This window comes from Pteronotus mesoamericanus, unplaced genomic scaffold (genome assembly GCF_021234165.1).
Source record: "Pteronotus mesoamericanus isolate MK-2021 breed Mesoamerican mustached bat unplaced genomic scaffold, CSHL_Meso_final contig_116, whole genome shotgun sequence".
Lineage (NCBI taxonomy): Eukaryota > Metazoa > Chordata > Mammalia > Chiroptera > Mormoopidae > Pteronotus > Pteronotus mesoamericanus.
This window is the reverse complement of record NW_026555027.1, coordinates 12606670-12627883: the sequence shown is the minus strand read 5'-3', so window position 1 is coordinate 12627883 and position 21214 is coordinate 12606670. Positions and strand designations below refer to the sequence as shown.

The window sequence follows — 21214 nt, the reverse complement described above, 5'->3', positions numbered from 1 at the left end:
CAAAATGTACATTTGGAAATCAAATCAAAGACAATGGAAACTTCATTGCAGAGTAAAATTTTCAGTGAATTTAGCCTGGTCAGAAGTATTGCATATTCTGGAATTACAATGTGTTTCTGATTCTAAGCAATTGACCTTTTCTGCTTCCCCTCTCCCCTGCACTAGAGGTTCTGAATGCTTCACTCTTAAGTACTCAGTACACTGCCAGAATTGCCTCCTGGTTTCTCTGGGCCATTTTAACTTAGGCTTTCTGATAGTGCACATTTCTGTTAACCACCACCAAACCCTGGCTAACTTTGTGTCCACTCTGATCTTGCACCTTTAACAAAATGTATGATGCTGAAGGTTTTGCATGACACCAGGCATTAGTTCATTGTACTTGTGTCATTTGTCCCACTTGAGCCTGAAAGTTCTGCAGTGCCTTTGTTGACATCACCCATCCTGTCTCACACATCCTGTGAGAGCCCTGCTACCACATGCATACACAAATTTGACCTGGGGTTGGTTTAATTTCTAATTAGATTAGAGCCTCAGCCGCTAGAGAGAAAACGTGACAGATATTGAGGTGCACCCACACCACACGCACACACTCCAGAGGAAACGAAGAGCCCTGTTTTTGACACCCCAGGCCTATTACTCTGCAAACATTGCAGCAGGCAGCTGAGACTCCAAGAGCGAGAATATTATGAACTGCTTTGCCAAGGTAATGTGTGAAGAACATTCGTGGGCTGCCTGTGTCAGGGTATCTGAGAAGGTAACAGCCTTTGAAGATACAGGCAATATGCATATGGCAATACCTTTCTAAGGACTTTGAAAATCTTGTGAGTAAAACTAAACAGAAGCTTTGTTTGGGACTTTAAAAGTAAGACGGCAGCTGCAGACAGGGACGTGGAGTGTATGAGGAGGGTGGAGATGTTTCCCTGGGGCAGGCGTTAAGTTCCTTAGCTCCTAGGGTTAGACTGACTTGCTAGGGGGAGAAACATGACCATTTTGGAGCCCTCCGAGCATATATGAGAACCATGTGTCGACTCTACTGCTGTTTCCTTAATGAATTCAAACAATGTATTCTGATAACTTTGGTAAGACAAGCTTGAAAGAAAACTTCCAAAAAGTGGGCCCTATGTGGGGTCTCAAGTAGATAGAATCTGGGAAGAGTTCCTACGGTCTGCATTTCCTCAGTGTTTTGATGACTAGAAATGGCTCCTGTGGTTAAAGGAGGAAACAGTAAATAGATCTCTCAGGAAAAAAATATTTGAACTAGGAAGCAAAGCCTTCTGGTGACCGTCTCCTTGTGTTCCATGTGGTATGTACTTCAGATCTCGGGTCTCCAGGCAGGAAAATCACTTACTGAATAGTATTTTTTCTTGGTTTTGTCCACGCACTTCCCCTGCAGGCAAATCCTCCCTTTCCCACATGGCGTCCCCTCCACGGCTGGCAGCTTCTTGGTCAGGCACACCATCTGGCCCTGGCGCACCACGGCGCACCACAGGCGGGCACAGACGTCCATGCCAGGACACACGGAGTACTCGGGTCCGAAGGTCAGGTTGCACTGCTGGGTGGCATCGTAGGTCTGTCCTGGGAGTTCCTCAGGGCCCAGGATCTGCTTGCGAGGCAGGTCTAGCAAACAGTTACCTGAAAGAAGAGCCAAGATTGACGACTGTTCCATGTTTAGCTTGCAAACCACTAAAATCATGGATCTGAAAATGAAGCACTCCAGCAGGCGCTGAAGCATGATGCGCCCGCAGATCTGCAGTGCGATGCCCCGGAGAGGGGCTTCCGGGGCCGGGGAGGGGTGAGGCGGAGCGCCTCTGTGAGCTCGCCCGAGCCGCCAAGACTTTCGGAGAGTTAACGTATTAGCCTGGGGTATCTGTAATGATGGCAGTGGTATGACTGAAGGAAAGAATTCGGTAATAATTAGTTGTGAAAACAGACATTGTGCTGAGGGACTAAAAGAAATTGGGACAGACTTAGAGGAAGTAAAGTAATGGACATAACAATATATAAGCATTTACAACACTGAGAAACTGTTTGTCCTTGGTGCTCTATTTTTACCTCATTTTCCACTTCCCACTCACCCTCATTCACTCTTGCACTCACTGAAAACAATGATAGTCGGTGTAATGCCCACACATTTGGTTAGTGCCTACAATGTGCTAGCAAACATACTCGATGTTGGGGAAACAAAAAAGTTACCCAAATCCTACCCTCAAGGTCTCCTAATAAAGTGAAAGAAATAGACTAAATATTTTTTGCCAGAGTGATAGGAATCGTAATAGAGAGCTTTCAAGAGTCATAGAATAAAGGAGGAGTGGGAGAAGAGGATCTTTGATGATTTGGGCTGAGACCCATCTTTTTACTCTCCTCCTCCTTTTTCTCCCCTTTGTGTCAGCTTTTTAATGTAATTAGTATCAGTTGGGTGTTTGGAGTGTGACTGTGCCCAACTAGCTGGTGTCCTCATTGCTGAGAAATATGGGGAGTATACAGTGAGCTGGGGATCAATGATAGCCTGCACTTCACATAAATGATGCAATTTCAGAAGCCAAGACGTGCCTCACCTCCCTGCAAAAAGCTTCCCAAAGAAAACCTGCCCAGCGAGTTAGTATCCTTCATTTTCTCCCTTCACAGGGGAGCGTGCACAGTGCCCAACATGCTCCGTATTTCCTTGATTTTAAGATTTACCTGCTGATTATTAAGAGTACTAAAAACAACAACTATTTCTTACACACTTAGACTATTCTCAGTTATTTAAATGTATGAGTTTATTTAATCCTCATGAGAACTCTGCCAAGCAGATTCTATTGTTCCTTTATTTTACATTGAAAGAAACTGAGGCACATAAAGATGGATCACTTATCTAAGGTCATGTAGCAATTAGAGTTTTATGCTCAGAGCCCACCCTGCTCATCATTTACCATCTTTACCTCTGCTTAGCACGGGGATGGATTTTTTGTTTTATTGCTGAAGAGCAAGCATGTGCAGGGATCCTTTAAATGGTGGGTGTCATGCCTGATCGTAGAAACACCCAGTCTAGTGTCTAATTCTGGCAAAACACTAAAGGGTTCAGTGTTCTTGGCCAAGTTAGTTAACCTCTCCCTAATTTTCCAAGCTCTGTGAGATGTTTCTCCTTTCACTGTGATATTGTAAAGGTAAAATTATCTAAGGAAGATATAAGAGGCCACCAGAAAAATACAAAACAATGCCCAGCACATTTAACCACCATTTAAATGTATTTGTTATTCTTTTTATTCAACAAAAGAAAATCATATTTAAATCCTACTTTCCACCAAGAAATGAACTATTCAGCACATTTTAAATATACGGCAAATGTTTTTACAAGTACTACATTCAACATTCTTCAAAGTTAATACGTTAGAGTTTGTCAATCTGTGATGGAGGCATTATATGAAAATGAATAAAGAGCAAAGTTCCTATTTAACTTCTGAGCCAGAACGTTTGAAGAGGTAAAGCTTCTTAAGGCAAGCCAGAAAAAGCATTAAAAATAAGAGCCCGGCCAAAGAGAACTTTGGGAGAAAAACATCAAGTTAAAAGAAAAACATCGATGTCAAGTCAATAGGAAAGAATGATAGTAAAACCTCCGTCAGCTTTGTTTAGAAGACAGGGTAAGACTGGGCGCTGCAGACTCCAGGGAAAGTGTTATCTCCCTACATGAAAAAGAGCATTGTGTAAAATACACCAGGGCACGCTCAGCAGATTGCTGGTGTCAGAAGACTGTCATCGAATCTCCGAGACAGCAAGAATGCTTTCCAAGTCTTCAAAAGTACTGTTTTAAAAAACTTTTTTCACTTCACTAAAAAGCACAGACCATAAGACTGGGTGGCTTACTATTAGCTAAGAAGTCTTTCTGTGTGTGGGTGCACGTGGCATGGGTCTACCTGGTACACCTCCAGCCACAATAACTCACCACCTATTTATGGACATGTAGTCACTGACATCCTTTCTCCCTCACTAGCGGATGAGGAGTGAAAAGGAACGGATAATGCAAACGATTTGGAATCAGCTTATGAAAAGGCGAGTTTAAGAGGTGGCATCTCTGTATGAAACTTAATACTAAAGTATGAGTTTTAAAAATGAATAACACATTTGCCTTGCTACTAAAAGTTCCTATCTCAGCTGCATGGCTCTCCCAGAGAGGTCACCTGGAGATGACCTTTCCTTGCTTAAAATGATTCATTTCAGAATTGCCATTAATATATCACTCCAATGTTCTCAACAGTAAGATTTGTTGCTGCCTTAGTTTCTTTTTTACTCTGAAATATACACTCTGTCAATTTCATCTATATGAAATTATATCCTATTTATGTCCCGATTATGTCCTTTTGCTATAAAATAGGTACAGGCGTCTCTACCAAATGGCAGACTTGTGCCATGGAGCAATAAAAAAAAAATCAATAAAAAGCCTTATTCTGAATCTTGCAGTAGAAAATATTTAAAAATCTCAGTAATAGTAGATTGGATATAGATTTTTAAAAATTTTTAAAAACTGTACATTTTTGGAGAGGGGTGAAAGAGGAAATTGATCAATCTTTTAGTACTATTCACATCGACCTCTAAAAGCATTCAGTCTACTGCTGACTTTTTTTGCTCTGTTTTATTTTTATTCTCAGCTACTTCTTTACATCTACTTCATGTGTTTTTTTAATTCACCCTCATCTGAAATCCTGTCTGGGCTTTGCTGCCAACATTTGTCTGTTTGCTGTGCTCCACAAAGAGCCAAATTGCTTGTTCCTTTCTCTCTCCTTTCTCGCCCTCCCTCCTTTCTCCCTTCCTTTGGCTTTAACATTTGGTGTATATAAATGGATAGCCTCTAAAAGAAAGACGATAGAAATGTGTGCATATTGTACATTTGTTTGTACTGCCCGTGTTAAGTTAAATGCCACAAGTAAGGTAAAAATTAAAAAGTAAAGTGCAGTGATTTGGGACGGACAATTAATGAAAGAACGGTCTGCCCCCGCCTCAGGGGGCACTAGGAATGCCGGGGGGCATGCCAGGCCTCCAAGAAGTGCAACAGAAAAAATATTCGGCTTTTTAAAAAAGATATATCTGACTTCCGCTACTGTTCCTCTTTCATATTAATGATTAATGGAAATTAATGAAGCTTGGTTGCTCTTTATTCTTTTCATTTTACCTTCCCGACACTGTAGTTATTCTGTTTCCCTTTCCATTATAGAGGTGTGAAATTAAGCGTTGGCCCCAATATCCACGGCTTAGGAGAAATCAATTAATATTCCTAGTGAAACTCATTCAAAGGAGTCTAACAACGCTGCTATCTGCCACCCCACTCCCCTACCCTGGCCCCCACCTTTACTTCCTACCATCATCTCCCTGGCCCTGCCACTCTTCTTTTAGTCTTTATTTAAATGTTTGACATTAAAAAAGAAACGATGCCCAGTGACAGATGAACTACTGAGGGCACCGAGGAAGCACAGACAATTGTTGCTGACCAACAGTAATTCAAAGGCCTGTTTGTGAAACTGTTAGAAGCTTTGGAAACACTCTTTAGCAGATGCAATGCCAGTGAAATTAGATGAAAAGTTCTGCATGTAAAAGGATGAAGCCTAGCTTTTTAACCATGTAAGTCACCACGGACTTAAGATATATATTTATTTGCAGAGTCTAGTAAAGAACACATTTATGGTGAAAATCAAGATACTAGCATAATGGGCTTTGAATTGATGAGGACTACCTTAAAAACTGAATGTTAAGTCTACTAGATTTAGTGGGGTGATCACATATTAAGGCATGTGAATGCCAAATAATTATCTTTTATACCTTAAAATACCATCATATTGTATACCAACTATACTTAAATTTTTAAAAAAACCCTAAAATTTTAAATAATTTATAGGCTATTAGTGCAGATGCACTAGATATTAAATATATAATAAGGATGTTATAAATAACTTTATGCCAATACATTTTGAGCAAGATGAAAATAAACTGAATGTTAAGATCATATTACTAGCCCTATAGTCTCTACTTATTCAGGATTTCGAGAATTGATTTTCTAATACCATGTTATCTCCAAGGTTCTGCATTCAGTAAGTGGCTACACACTGAGACCTTTAAATATGCTCCAAGTTAATTTTTCAAAGCTGTGTGTAGATTTTCCTTAGCTGCCTGTGTCATGGGTGTACTTGAACTCTACTTACCTAGGTGATAGCCTTCTCATCACCTGGTACTGCAACTTTGGGCTGCAGCAGGGGCACAATTATCATTTTTTTCTTCAAGGTTATTGAGCGTTTAACAAAGGAAATTCAATAACTTGCTTTCTCTGCACAATTTCTCCGCCAATGATTCTCTTTATTTTTGAGGATCATACTCCTGGCCAGCTTTGCCTGGAACTAACTTGTATAAACACTGCAGAATGTCTGCAAGTATCTTGGCCAGGCTGGCAGGGGCTGGGGGTCCCCATGAGACATGGCTTCTCTTTTTCTGAATCACAAATCTGCAGGCACAGTTATTTTAATGTGTGCCCACTAACTTTTCAACCATAACCTAATTGCTACATATTTCTTGTTGGAACTAAATCAGGGAACACTCAGTATTAATGAATTTAAATTTGGCAGTGGTTGAGTGCTATAAATGTCCACCTACTTATGGCTAATAATTTTAAAAACAAATCAAATGATTTGAGTTTAATTATACTCTAAGACGCTATTTCTCCAGCATTGCTGGAGGTGGGAGGGAGATGGATGAACTATTTTTCACCCATAAATAGATTTGTCCAAAAATAGATGTTTCCAGATAATGAATTCTTTAGTTAACATCTACCAATTGGATAAATTTTATGAGGGTATCTGTTTAAAAACAGCAATTTCTTGGCTGCCTTTATATTGTTGTCATGATTTAATCTTCCTAAATAAAAGAAAATCTCTGTTATCCACGTATTAATTTTTGGATCATTCTGAAATACAGAGGTACCTTCATGGATCACGCTGGTGGGATTGGGTCTTTGACCTTTTGGAAAATGGTGCCAGACCTCTAAGCATTGAATGTTTTAAGGTTAATCTTATAGCTTTTCTGGTTTCCCTCTTATTGTCAAATGATGTAATTTCTTGCCCCCAGTTTACTTGTCTGAAGTGCACCCCACCCCTACCATGATTATATAATTTCTTAAAATTGTTGGTGGCCTAGAAAATTAGAACAAAAAAGAAAAAGTAGATTATTTCTGCTAAATATGAATAAGTGGGCTCTGGATGGAAGCCTGAGTGGTTCCTTGTGAGTAAAGTGAAAGGGTGTTATGCTATGTTTTCAGGATTTCGTTCAGCTTTCTGACAAAGATGCATGTAGCTTTTTTTTCCTTCTTTTTCCTGCTTTGCCGTTGTTTAGGACTTTGACTTTCTTCTTGGTTCTTTCCAAAGCTCTGGAGTGAAAACGTCAGAACCTCAACATCTGGACATTGCATTTACTAGTTCCTACTGCCACACTGTCACTTAAGTCAGTTTTTCTGGTTGTAATTTAAAAGTTATTATATTACTTGAATTCACATTAAACGATAGCACTACAAAGAGCTCTGCTGTGCATGCTATTTTTAAATGAACATAATTGAGCCTTCCCATTGTATCATAGGACCTTTCTTTGGTTTTCCTTATTCTAAAATTATGTCATTCATTCTATGCTACTGATGAAGGTATTTTGTTGTTGTTGTTAAAACACAAGACTGCCTAACCAATATATTCAAAAGTGAGAGTCTAGGTTTGATGAAATGAATTAATACATCAACTAAGAGAATTTGTTGTTCAAAGAATTTAGGTAATTGAATTTATTTATTTAATATACACATGAGAAATTCAGATAAGATTTTATCACTGCAAGTGAGTTAGATCTATTTCTACTAAAAGTATGTTATTGGTTGTTATAGACCATGCACTCCTTTGGAATAAACTCAGAGAGATATGTAAAATATGGAAATTTGTTGCAAAAATTTAACAAATCTGAGCATGGGCTCTTTTAAATACAGATATAATGTTAAAAAATAAAGGCAATACGAAGCATATATACTGCACAGAAAGTAAGATCATGGATTCCACAAATATGAAATAAATGAATCATTCCAAAATTATGGCAATACGAAACAAAATCTGCACAGCGTTGTAATTAACTGACCTAATACTTGAACAGGAAGACAGTTTGGTCCCCTTTTAGCCATAAGTATTTGCTGCCTTAGCAACGAAATCCATTCATTTAGTGATTCAAAGTTTAACTCAACCTTTTGGAATGTGTAACGTGTGATGCTGAAATAAAATATTAATGTGATTTCATTTTCAGAAAGCCTGAGGAAAAAACCCAGCAAAGCAATATTAAGAGTGGAGAGTAAGGTTCCATCCAAGAGGTACTTCATTAGATATTGACTTGATCAAATTGATCATATAGACTGGCAGATAATTAAGTAAACATTGCTTTTGGGAATTTATCATTTAATCAACATTGTAAACTGAGCTAAACAGAAAGCTACCACTTTACTAGTAGTCTAAAGGAAAGGCCTTGTTCATTGATTCTTGGTGTTGTTTCTAAATCTAAGATATTGAGGTGTCTTTTCAATTAACAAAGAACATGATTTTGTATTGAGGAAAATTTTAAAGTAAGCTGGGCATGGATTATATTTAGGAATAGGAAATTTTAAAAGTCTCAGGTGGAAAAAGCATTGCCACTAATGGAGCAAAAAGTGAGCTACTGAACAGATTTTGCCTGCAAGATACCAAAGAACTATGTGGCTGAATTTCTTTTTGTCTGAGATGAATTACATTTTCAGTCGTTTTGACATGATGAAGCCCTAAATTTTGTGGTACTAGGGAAAAACAGTTATCACAGATTCTCTTTACCCAACTTTGAATCATACATCATGAGTTAAATTTAGGGACAATTATTATGCTCAAGATTTTCTGTCATATTCAATTCAATCACCAGTTTTACAAAGACACAAACTTTAAGAGAAGTAAAAAGAAACGAGATGAGAATATGCCCATTTCTGTGGAATGAGAACCTTGAAGGAACTAAGTGGTCTCTGAAGATCTTTTTCAACTCTGAGTCTATTCTCCAGTGTTTCTTGTATTTTTAAACCATAAGGAGTGCTAGGAAATTTCTAACTACTGGTTTCAAAGATTGCTTATGGGCTAGAAATTTTTATTTCTTAAAACGGAGACTTTCTTAATATTTTAATATAATTCACTAATCCTAGAATTACAGAATTTAATAAAGTATGCTCTGTTCTTGAACTATATCTAAATGAGAAAGCCAAAGATTTTCTTTTGAAGTTCTCAAAGCACTTCCCCACCGCTCAGATTGATTTCTATTTCTGGTCTTCAGTTTTTACTCTACTTTCAGGAGAACCTGCTGTCAGGATGAAACCAAATTCTTCCAGTGAATGCAAATCTAAAGAGCTTCCTTCCCTGGTTTTCTGTTACCATAAAAAGAATCTGACAGGATTGTCACCCACATCTTAACCACACCCCTATAATAGGCATGTAACAAATAATTGTGCGAGTCATATTAATAGCAGGGATACAAGATGTCTGCCAGCATTCTCACAGGAAGCTAGTGGTGAAAGAAGAAATAAAAGCCAGGATTTCAGGGCACTCGCTAAGCCTTCTGTGTGGTCTCCCACATTGCTTCTCTTTTGAACTTTACAATTCAAAAGCAAAAATATCATTGCTATAATGCCACCAAGGACGTTGGCATTGCACACCAACAGACATATCCCCTGCTCCTTTCTTTCTTTTATTTTTTTTTTGATACTATCTAAACAACCATTGTCTTAGAGGGCAATGATGAATGTCACGAGGATATAATGAAATAAAACTCATAATAACCCCAAGTTTTGTTCTGAGCCTCTGTTGTCTTTGATAATACATACCGTGGCCATCATCCAGGAATTCTGTGATGGTGGCTGAGGCGCATTTGGACCAGGGCTTCGATGCATCAATGCTGGTTAGGATGGAAGACATCAAGCGCTTATCTTCTGTGGAACCAAAGTTCTCTTCGCAGAATTTGGAATCGTCATGGGAGAGGCCAAGCAGATGTCCTAAGGGAGAGAATACAGGAAGTAGAAATCAGAGTGAGTTCACATTTCTACTTCTCTGTGACAATTATACTAGCACTTGATTTCCCCCTCAATTGTACATGAGTTCATTTTTACTGCCTTCTCACGCAGAGACTGGACCCCCGGGGAAATTAAAGCTGCATGTGGTTAGAAGCACTTAGAGGAAATCTGAAAAATTACACTAAGGAGTGGATGTTCCCATAATCCATCTGGATCACACATGCTCAATGATATGGAGGAAGGCAGTGTTATTTACAGTCAAGAATTTGCAAGGCAACTATGCGATTATGTCATAGCCCTCACTACATATTACTGTGATTATTTGTCTAATTTTCCACCTTCTCTGATCAACCATAATCCCCATGAGATCAGAGACCTTTTCCCCCCATTGACTGTTGAATCCTCTGTACTTTACTCTGTTTTCTGCAAGTTGTAAACACTTAGTAGATGACTTTTATTTTCTTAGGCAAGTAAATAGGTAGATATATAAGAGATGACCAGGGGTGGGGTGAGGAAGAATGAGAAGTGAAATTAGTAACCTTTTGGTTCCATGCAAATGGAAGCCTGTTTCACCCTTTCATTTCCTGTTATTATTTAGTGAGTTGGGAACATTTACTTGTCTCACAAATAAATGGCATACTTTCATTTACATTTAGGAAATGCTTAAAATACCAATGTCCATCATGAAAGGTTAGAGCTTGAAGAGAAAAAAAATATTGGGAGGGTAGGCGTCCCAAACCACTCAGGGTTGGTTTTTGTGCTTATGCCTCTCAACCACGTTCTCCGGGCTCGCAGTCACTGCCACCTTCGTTTTGCGAGGTAGATACTATATCACCGAGTTCATAACCACGTTCTTGTAATTCAGCCAAATTGGCTTTTTTTTATACAAGCTTAATTTTTAAATAGTCTCAGGATAAAACAATATTGTCCAATAAATCTAAAATGCTGTTAAAAATAAATCTGGGACAGTAGAGTAGAAACTCTGAAAAGTGGAAAACAGATATCCTGCTAGCATTTTTGAAAAAGTTTATAAAATCATACATAAACCATTATCCAAAAATATAGAAAATCCTATAGAAAAATGATTACCACGTTTTCTGTGGGTTTCTGAATGCCAAAGGCAAGGACTTGGGTCATTCCACCAAAAAAGTCCAGTGAGCACCACTAAAAACCCAGCAGAGATGAAATCTTTCACACTGCATTCCAACTACTTTTGGCCAACTTGTTAAATCACCAACACCTCATAACAAAGTTGTCCACCAAGCAGCTGGTTGCTGTTGTGGCTGAAATTAAGTGGCTAGGGTTTGGTGACCTTCTGAGGTTTAACATTTTAATGCTGCTTCGGCAGTTACTTACTTCAACAGCATTCACCAGGCCAGCAACTTTTCTCTGGGGAAACCTCCCCTCAGCAGTCACGTTTTTACGTATTTGGTAAGTAGCGTGAAAGTGCATCACAGTCTGCAAAGTGCACCCCAAATAACATGCAAGAGAAGATTAGAAGGGTTCGTCCAGTTTTGGGAGGGCATGTTGAATTTTACAGTGAACCTGCAGTTCACAGAAAAACAGAACCTTTCATTCATGTCCTATTTTAAATGGCTCAAAGTTACTTAGTACCTAAAACACGGGCTGAGAATGCACTCTGTGCTGCTTGAAGGTTTCCAAGGTAGAATCTCTATCAGAGGCATTGGGATTTGTGGGGAAATTTCACACTTGATTTTTTTCCCCTGGCATAGAAGAGAGGGAAAGTGGCCTGAGGTGACCTCTGCAACATGATAGTTATTTGAATCCAGGTTTGATATTTTTAAAAAGTGTAATTTTTGCATTCTATTTTATAGGATAGTCATGTCTACTTAATAGAGTAAGAGCCTTTTTTCCTCCAAATTTATATAAATAAATAGCACTTCCATATGCATTTTTATTATTGCATTAAGGGACTGTCACTTTATTTGGAGGGTAGATTTTTGATTTCTGATTTAAGATGCAGGCCATGTGGCAAATACCAAATTCACTTTGAGGGGCCTGAGAGACTACCTCCATTTTTTTCTTTCATAGAAAGGTAAGGTGTATAATTAAAAGCTCTCAACTATATAAGCAAAGCAATCTATTAAAATAGATTTTGGTATAATTTTATGAATATTTTGGCATGCTGTTTGGCATAACAGTGTGAATTTGGTGTTCCCTAAGTTTACTAATTTATCAATGCAATTTCCTTTCTGCTGAAAATACATATGAGAGGTTCTTCCATGGCCATCAGAGAAGATTGCCATTCTGAGCATGCACAAACCTTAGTTCCACTTCAGCAAGAGCTGAAAGGAGATGTGAATTTTGTAAGGTCTCCAAGAGTCTGTCCGAAGCAGACTGCTTGGGTGTCCATTGAGAGACAGACACTTTGGAGGGCAGATGGATGTTCTGCCCTCCACGAAAAAGCATGTCAGCTGGTTGGGGCGGGCATGCTCTCTCAAGGGCGATGAGAGTCCTAGGCAATCTGAAGAACATTTAAGCACCCCAAGAAACAGGCAGCCGGTTCCACAGTAGCTGGAACCAGGGCACAGTGAGACTGGCCCATGTGACTTCCCTGCAGGAGCTAGACAGGAATGAAAATGGAAGATCAATGTGAGGGATGCTTGGATGCTCTTCAGGAAAGACGTGACACACATACTGAAGGCCGTGAGCAGAAGCGGCAGCGGTAATTTGCAAGTGGGATCTCCCAATCATTATACTAAGACATCTAGTGTCAGGCATGACATCTACCAATATCTTTGAGCCCTAAAATGGCCAGGTACACACAAATGCATGTGCTATTTTTAAAAGGACACTCTCAGTAAAAACAACACACTAGAAAACGAAAAGCTGATTTATAGAGAAAAATCCAGAATCTAGGAAATTTATAATGTGATGTCCCAGCTGCCAATGATATATTTGAGTACCTGTTGTGAGGGGGATCAGAATTTATGATGATGTCACTGACTATCTAGGACATCCCATTTTTCCAGTGAGCATTTGCTCGTGAATCTCTCTCGGAGATATTTAAAATTGCAGATGTGGACGGGAGATTAAGCATTGCTCCGATGAACAGCCTCCAGCAGGCTTAGTGTGGCTGAGAGTCACACATGTGCCCCAGAGAATAAAACAGCACATGAAGAATGTGAAGAAATGTTGGGAAAAATGTTTACAACTCCTATAGTGATTCATTGTTTTCTTCACCAAAAGTGTATTTTTATGATGGGTTTTTAGAACAATGCAGAGCAAAGTTATTTGAGGGGTGGAATCTTGGAGGAGGCTGGGGACGGATTCCAGAAACTCACAGAAAAGCCATTGTTACACTCGCAAAGACACAGGGATATATCTTTCTCATGTCAAAGTATAGGAAAAGAAAGGCAAAGAGGTCTCAAAGCAATTTGGGAGGGTACAAGAAGAGATTAAGGAAGTTTAGCCAAGCTCCCTCAGCAATACAAGAAGTGAAAACTCCTAGTGAGAGACATAAGGCAGATAGGGATTCTGGGTGACAATTCACAGTCAGGGTTTCAAGTAGAGGCCCCGAAGTACTTATTTAAGGAAGAATTAGTGTTTGTATTTGCAACCACTTATAATTAGTAGACATGCAAAAGAATGAAGCACAGTTAGTTTTAACTAAGTTAACCAGTCTTGTTTACATTACTATTCTTAGTGAATATTTCATTCTCAGTTGATGTAATTGGAAATGTTTCATCTAAAATCCAGAGGCAATTAAAGACTAAACACCCTTGTGTAGTGGATGCACTCGTTAATGGCATTTGTATTTACATACTAAATAAGAAAAAAAGTATGAGAGAAGTCAGAGTAAAATTTACAGAATAATGTAACTGTCTGATCCAATATTTTCCCAAGTAATGCAGCCATCACAACTGTGTCTTACTGTTTAAAATCAAGGTATAAATTGTGTTTCTGTAGAAAATACTGATTTATTCTTAATAGATACTAAAGCATGTCATAAATGCAAAAGTCATGCTAATGAGTGCCCATCACCCATAGTAACATCAGGGAGGAGTTTATTTTAATTAGGCTAAGGAAATGAATTTCGTGATACATTATGTCAAAGCAAAGACTACAGGGTAAGAGTCTGAGTTATTTTGTTAGTTCAGATAGCAAATGATTAGTCGCCTTATAATTTTTCTAGCACGATAATTGTTTTTTTTAAATGGGCAAATGAGTGTCATTTTATTAAATAAATTTCATCTCTAATATTCAAAATATAGATTTTAAAAGTCATCTTGTCTCCCTACATTCACAAGTGAATCTGTGTTAGAAAATCTGAGATAATGTTCACCTGGGTGAAGACACATTACTTTAAAGGAAAATGTTAGTTCAGCTTCTTGTTCAACTCAGGTATTACTGTACAACCAGGGCTGACTTACAACATTAACCTTGGGAAGGAAATGGTTGTTTTTCTAAACTTTGGTCTGCAAATTAAACAGAATTTCAAGCTCTTGTCTCCTGACCCCAGACTGACCAATGGACAAGGGGATACAACACCACATCCTAAAAATATGTCACAAGAAGCTCTGTAATGTGTTTACTGAAGGAAGTACTGCTCAGCTGAAGCATCTGTCTCTTAATGAAATCATGTTTTTATTTTACCTAATTTTCCAGCTGGGATTATTGAGGTGCAAGAAGGTCTTGCCAGTGGTTGAAAAGTGAGTCAATAGCTCACACGGGATCAGAATCTAGAATCCTTGAGGAAGAGAGCCAGGAGCGCCAGTAACGCCAGCAACTGGACTGTACGTGTTTACGCAAATGCAAATTCTCACGCAAAACATATTAAAACTCTTAAACTCTCATTTCAAGACATTAAACATAAATGGTAAGTGTTGCATCATTGGAAGGAAGAACACAAGTTTTTTCACTTTATAACTAGCTGTGTCAATATCCTCTTGAATCAAATTCGAGATTGTCTCCTTCAAAATAAACACCAACAAACCGTTAGAAGATAGTATCAAAATCTTGGGCTCTGGGATCAGATAAAATGGGTTTGAATTTTAGCAGTATGCTAGTTGTTGACCTCAGACACATTTAGAAATTTCTCTGTGTGTCAGTTTTCTCCTCTCTTGGGTGACCCATTGAAAGTACTTATCTTGTGACATTTTATGAGGATTCAATGATATGAAAGATTCAAAGTGCTTAGAATATAGGCTTGACAAAAACCCAATGCCCAGGGATTGTTAGCTACTTTGTTGTTCTTACTGATATACTTGGACTCTATGCTTTTCCTTATGAGTATTCCAGTTATGCAGTACTTTTGATGTATTTTGACAGAACTAAATACTCTTGATTTGGGAGGGAAGGGGACATTTCTAATCAATCTAAGAAGAGAAAAATCACACATTAAGTGTGTGATATATTTACTTTTTCAGCGGCCTTCACTTAGCCCACTCCATTCTGCCTCTAAAACCATGGATTGTGTGGTTGAATTTCCACACGTGGCAGAAAATCTATAGGCCTCCTCTACAGAAATAGGAATTGGAATTTGATTTTTAAAAAATTGACACTAAACACTAAATCTCTCAATGCTGCTGGACATAGAGCAAAGACCTAGTCCCACCTTTCATCTCGGGGCCAAGAAAGACACGGTGTGGCACCGCTCCACACTGGGTAGAAAACATGTTCAGTTGGTGCTGATTAAAGCTATGGGTTTGAGGGTAAATACCAAGTTTAATCCGAGCTTCCTTTCCCTTCACTTCTCACAGCCAGTCCTGACATCTGATTCTGTGCACTTGGCTTTGGTCTCTGGTGTTTTGAGGGCCTCTGCAGCTTTTCAAAACACGGGCTTGTTTAATCTAATCATCCGTGGGAGCACAGTCACATGCAGATCAACACAACCAGAGAATTCTCTCTAACCACAGCAAAACCCAGGCAGCCATGCTGCTGTGTCTTAACCACTTCCTAAGTCTCCAGCTGAATATTTGACTTCAGGTTTTTCAGTTGCCTGCTTTTAGCTTAGGCAGCACTTTGGAATCTTTCATGGTGAAGAGATTCACTTAGCACATTTTATAATTAACGACCATAAAGCAAAGCTTCGGCAAGTTTGCAAATCATGGATTTCATCAGTCTAAATAAAATCAGATTGTTCCTCGCGCTGTATTAGAAGCTGGCCCAACATCAATAAAATTATTATTTTGAAGAACCATGTGTGCAGCAGGTGAAATCTTTATTATTACAAGCCAATAATAAAAGTTTGACAAGTTAAAAATATAAACTCAAAATATAAGCTTACATTCACTTGAAACTTTCTATAGTTCACATTTGGATTGTAAAATGGCTGTAACCACATTCTTGCCTCCACTCAAGGAACAGGGAAGGGGACTGTGTTCCGGAGAGTTTAAAGCCACTTTCACAAATGTCCTAACAATTTAGTCGATGTTTACATGGGCATAACAAAGAACAGAGGAAGGCAACATTTACCGTCTATGGAGAGTCTAAGGTCATTATAATCTATTTTCCAGAAGCCTGGATTGGCACCAGTTGAGCTTGTACCTCAAAAATCTAGCTCTTTCTTAGAAAGAATTAGCCAGAAAAGAGAAGCATTCCACTTAACATGCGGGACATGAAAAGAGTCACTTTCCGAATTGTTCACTTAGTCCACTCCATTCTGCCTCTAACACCATGGACTAAAAAGGAGCCAAAAGGGACTTCAGGCTGGCCTCTCTTTACCTTACATATTATTTCTCAACACACACATTTTTTAGATGGAGGAGGTAGAAGAACAAAAATTTTGGTTCAAGTACAGTGACTTTGTGTTTTAAACCACTACATATACAAAAAGAGGATGCAGTGGGGTACACTATGAAAATGTTTAAGTCGGTTAATGAAAGTGTTATTCTTAACCAAATGTATCCTTTACAGATTCTAGAAGAATTAAAGGAGAAAAAGGATGGAAACAGCCTGGAAATTTTCTCCACTGCTTATGTTTTGAGCATAGTAACATATTGACAGTCTCTGTGCATGAAGCAAATAGCACGTTTTGAGATGAGCTCAAGTTAATTCAAAACACTCCAGCAAAACCAAGGTTTCGCAAGATCTCTTTCATCACCATATGTAGCCGGTATCTTTAACTTCCAAATCTGGAAAGTAGTTTATGTCTAGTAAAGGGGAAGGGAGGAAATTACATGAGATGGATGGAGTAGAATTAGAATCCAGAGCGTGGATAGCTTGTTGCAAGACTTCATGCAACAACCTAAAAATAAAGCCCTGGAAACGGACCAGGGAATGATATTACCCAAGAACACACTGGGTGCAAAGCAAGACTATAATCACATACAGATGATTAGGACATATTTTGTAAAGTTATCTTCTCTAAATTTTATAAGGCTCGTACTTTATAACACGTGTTCACAATTTTTTGGCAAAAAGTGAAATTAAAGAATAATAAAACAATTAGAAAAATGAATGAAAGCCAGATCCCCTTATGGGCCATATATAATGCAAAAAGGGAAACTAAGTAGGCAGAGTTCGATGGGAGAATGAATGAATTCTAGAGAATTCTAAAGAAGTAAATAGAGGTGATTTGACCAAGAGATTAAAGGGGACGCACGGGTGCAGTCATATATCGAAGATTCAGGTTTGATTTTTTTCATATGGAAGCCCCCATTTCTCCTACATTGTTGTCGCGTAAAACTATGTCCAACATTCTCGTAGTATTAAGAAAAGTTTGTATTGTACGTATTTGGTTTTAAGAAAACATTTGTTCTCATCAATACCTGGCTTCTTGCCTCTCAGACTGCTGCATCTGACCGTGGGACCCAAGGCCTTAGGTGTAGGAATTCAAGAGAGCGGGGAAGGCTGACGCTAGTAGCTCTTCACTCCAGTGCAATTGGCTTGAGAGTCAATGCAGCCCCAGAGAAGATGCCTTTCTGCCACGAGCTCTCTTACGGGGAAGATTCCCAGATGCTGTCAATGTGTGAAAAGGCATCGCTGCTGCACTGAAGGGAGAAATAGCCCTTCCTTCAGGGGATCCCTTCTTTGGAAGATCAGAATTTGGCTCATAAGCTGAAGGAAGGGTGATGCCATAGCTGAACTCTATTCCTGGCTCCTCACCATCCCCCCACCCAGTCTGAGGAGAACCAGCCTCTGCCTTCCCAGAGATTTAGAATTTTTCTTAAGGGACTTCACTCACTCTAAATAGTAGTGATTAATGACTGATGTACTTTTAAAATCTCCTCTGTTCAATTATAATCCTCTTGAGTATTTGGGCTAATCTCTCGTAGGTTCTGATGCAGAACTGGACGGTTGCCAATTCGTGGGCAGCTCTCACATGTCCCCTGTTCACTCACTCCTGAACACACGCAGACATGGGATGAAGAGCGAGTAACGGTCTGTATGAGGCTGTAGTTTCAATCAGTTACTTTCATAGGCAGGAATGAGAGAAAGGTGAGGACATCATCTCACCCCTGAAGCTCACATGGCAGATGGGCGTTAAAAATGCTTTCTGCTCTTTCAGCCCCGGACATCAGAGAGCCACAGCCTCATTATCAGTCACCCCACAGGGAAGAAGGGGTTCTCAGAGTGTCTACACCCCTGGCCTGACACAAAACACAGGACACAGAGACAGAGCTGGCCCTTCACTTAAGATACTTGGCTCCTTAAGCTAAAGATGCTCAATTCATCTGCATGGCTATTTATGGAATAAACACCTCATTTTGCTTAGATGATAAGAAGAGTGTCAGTTGAGAAAATTAAAGTCATGATTGAGGCATAAGAATTGAAATTTAACTACTGATCTCTATTTTACTGCTGCAATACACTGACACACAATTACGCCTTTGATTTGAAATTATTTTAACTCCCCAAAGAATACATAGGGGCTAGGAATTGACACCTTGTGGAATATACTCTGCCTACTAGAAATGTGAAAAAAAGTTTTAATTTGTATTTTAAAATTATGGTTTTAGCTTAAAAAACTAATCTCTTTAATAAAATACAGCAAAATTACAATAATGATCAAACCATACTTTGCCCTTCCAAAAGATAATGCTAAAAGGTGAGACATACATTAAAAAAATGTAAATGAACTATTTAACTAAAAAGCAAAGCAGATGTCTATGTGGCTATCAGTGACAGATGATATCTATAATCTACCCAATTTTGTCCTGAAAATAACTCCATGAAATAGGCACTGTTATTTGTATGTTTCAGATATAAAAACTGAAGCTAGGAGAGTTTAAATAATAAGATACAGGTAGAGAGTACATTAGAATGGAGCCCAGATATGTCTAAGTCTAACATCTACTCCTGATCCTAAACTGACCTCTCATATACCTAGAAGTCTGCGTCAGTGATGAGAAAACACATATTCCTAATTTCTGGAATATTTTTCAACAATTAACTCAGTCCCAAACTTCTGGTTTTAGGATGTAAACGTGTTTCTTATGACAAACAAATCAATTAAATGACATTTTAAAACAAACCAAGTTGGCTCTTGAGCTTGGATTCATTTGCTTTGCTATTTAAAATGAGACAGGTGTTAATTACCTTTGACAGGACCAGGCTATTATCACTCACAATGGAAGAAAACGTGATAGATTTGTGTGCAGACTGCTTAGCCCTGGATGAGCCAATAGAGCTTTGAGTAACTTCTAAGAGGAACATCTCTGCATTCTGTAGTCCACTGTGACAAATTTCTTCTAAGAGTCATTTCAGGATGCTTAAAAGACAGTAGCAGTAGCAAATTTCTCGTAGGCTTTTAAATGACACTGTCAGACAGGAAACATCTACTGTGTGCCTGGCGTTGCCTTTCCCTCTCCCCTATTAGTTAACCCTAAAAGTGCAAATATAAACACATTGAATCCCCAAGGGTACATCTGAGCCAGGAGAAATCTGGAATTAATTGCCAAGTATTTCGGTTCCTGTTGCAGCTGTTATGAGTGTTTGATTTGGCGAGGGAAGAGAAAAGGCACTGCATACCAATTTCGTGAGCCACAGTGAAAGCTGCGTGGAGGCCATCGTCTTCAATCACTGCACAGCTGCGCTCCGGGGAGCATATGGTCCCAACGTCTGCCATTCCCAGGGTGTCGCATGAATGATGCCCACATAAATCCTTCCCAGGAGAAAGAAAGAAATCATTAAAATCAATTTACATCCAGAAGGAGCCACCTTGGAGAACCGCTTGCTCACTGCAAGAGGCAGCACTGGGGTATGTTTATGGCATCACCTGTTCAGCTCAGGAAATGTTCCAAAGATAAACTAATGGCACTGACTTTTCTAAGCGTCTCTGAGCACCAGAAGCACAGGACAGGAGGACTCAGTTACATTTAAAAAGATGTCGGAGGATGGTAGCTTGTCTATTATACTAACAGCCAGAGCCTTAATAAAGGTGTACCCCATGTATGCAGACACATATGTCATAGGTCGCTTTCACACACGGTCATGCTCAGGAAAGCCTTAACATTCTCACCTCAATTCATGCTAATACTACCAGAAGCCTGGCCTAAAAATTTATTTTCCATCGCAGGTGCAAAGTGCGACCACATCTTTGTGGCAGAACATAAATTCAGCAGAAATTTGAGTAGGAAACTAAATTCTAATCCAAAGTATAATACCTTGAAAGATCTTCTCTTAATTTCAAAATTGTGCTGTAGTTTCACAAGTTGTGTCTTCAGAAAAGTGTGCACTCTTATTCATAATATTTAATGTAGTATTTCTCAAGCTGATCAATCCTCAGGAAAATACATGTCATACATTGTGTTTACACAAGTGAGTGTATGCATTTTTCTGGTGAGAGGTTATATTTTAAGAGATTCTCCAAGGGGAACATGATTATAGCCCTACTAATGGTTAACAAGTTACAGATTCAGATGAAAGAGACATCAACAAGACAAATTAAAATTTAGAAGCATAAAGAGAAAATGTAAGCCAAAATTTTCCACATGATAGATATATCATGATAAACTTCCCCATAAATGCTATTTGAATATTAATGAACATTAGAATTTCTTGAGCTTAACTGCTGTGTTCAATAAAAATTAATTGACAGTGTGTACATTTATATCCAAAAAAAGCAAGATAGTATCCTAGTAAGTCATAGGTAAATAACTGTAGAACAATAGTATTAATTACTGTGAAAGGTGACAATTGACTGGTTTAAATAATGTGCTGTTTCTATTGCAGCTAGCATCTTTGGAT

The 21214-nt window shown here is 38.7% G+C and overlaps 1 protein-coding gene across 1 annotated transcript in view; it reads right to left on the bottom strand.

Annotated features, from left to right (window-relative positions):
- The window catches only part of ADAMTS5 (ADAM metallopeptidase with thrombospondin type 1 motif 5), a 41650-nt gene that overhangs the window by 8656 nt on the left and 11780 nt on the right, over positions 1 to 21214 (bottom strand). The window contains exons 2-4 of the mRNA XM_054579489.1: positions 19997 to 20129; positions 9875 to 10042; positions 1349 to 1632 (exon numbers count right to left, since the gene is read on the bottom strand). Coding sequence (XP_054435464.1) covers positions 1349 to 1632; positions 9875 to 10042; positions 19997 to 20129 — 585 coding nt within the window. The remainder of the gene's footprint in view (positions 1 to 1348; positions 1633 to 9874; positions 10043 to 19996; positions 20130 to 21214) is intronic.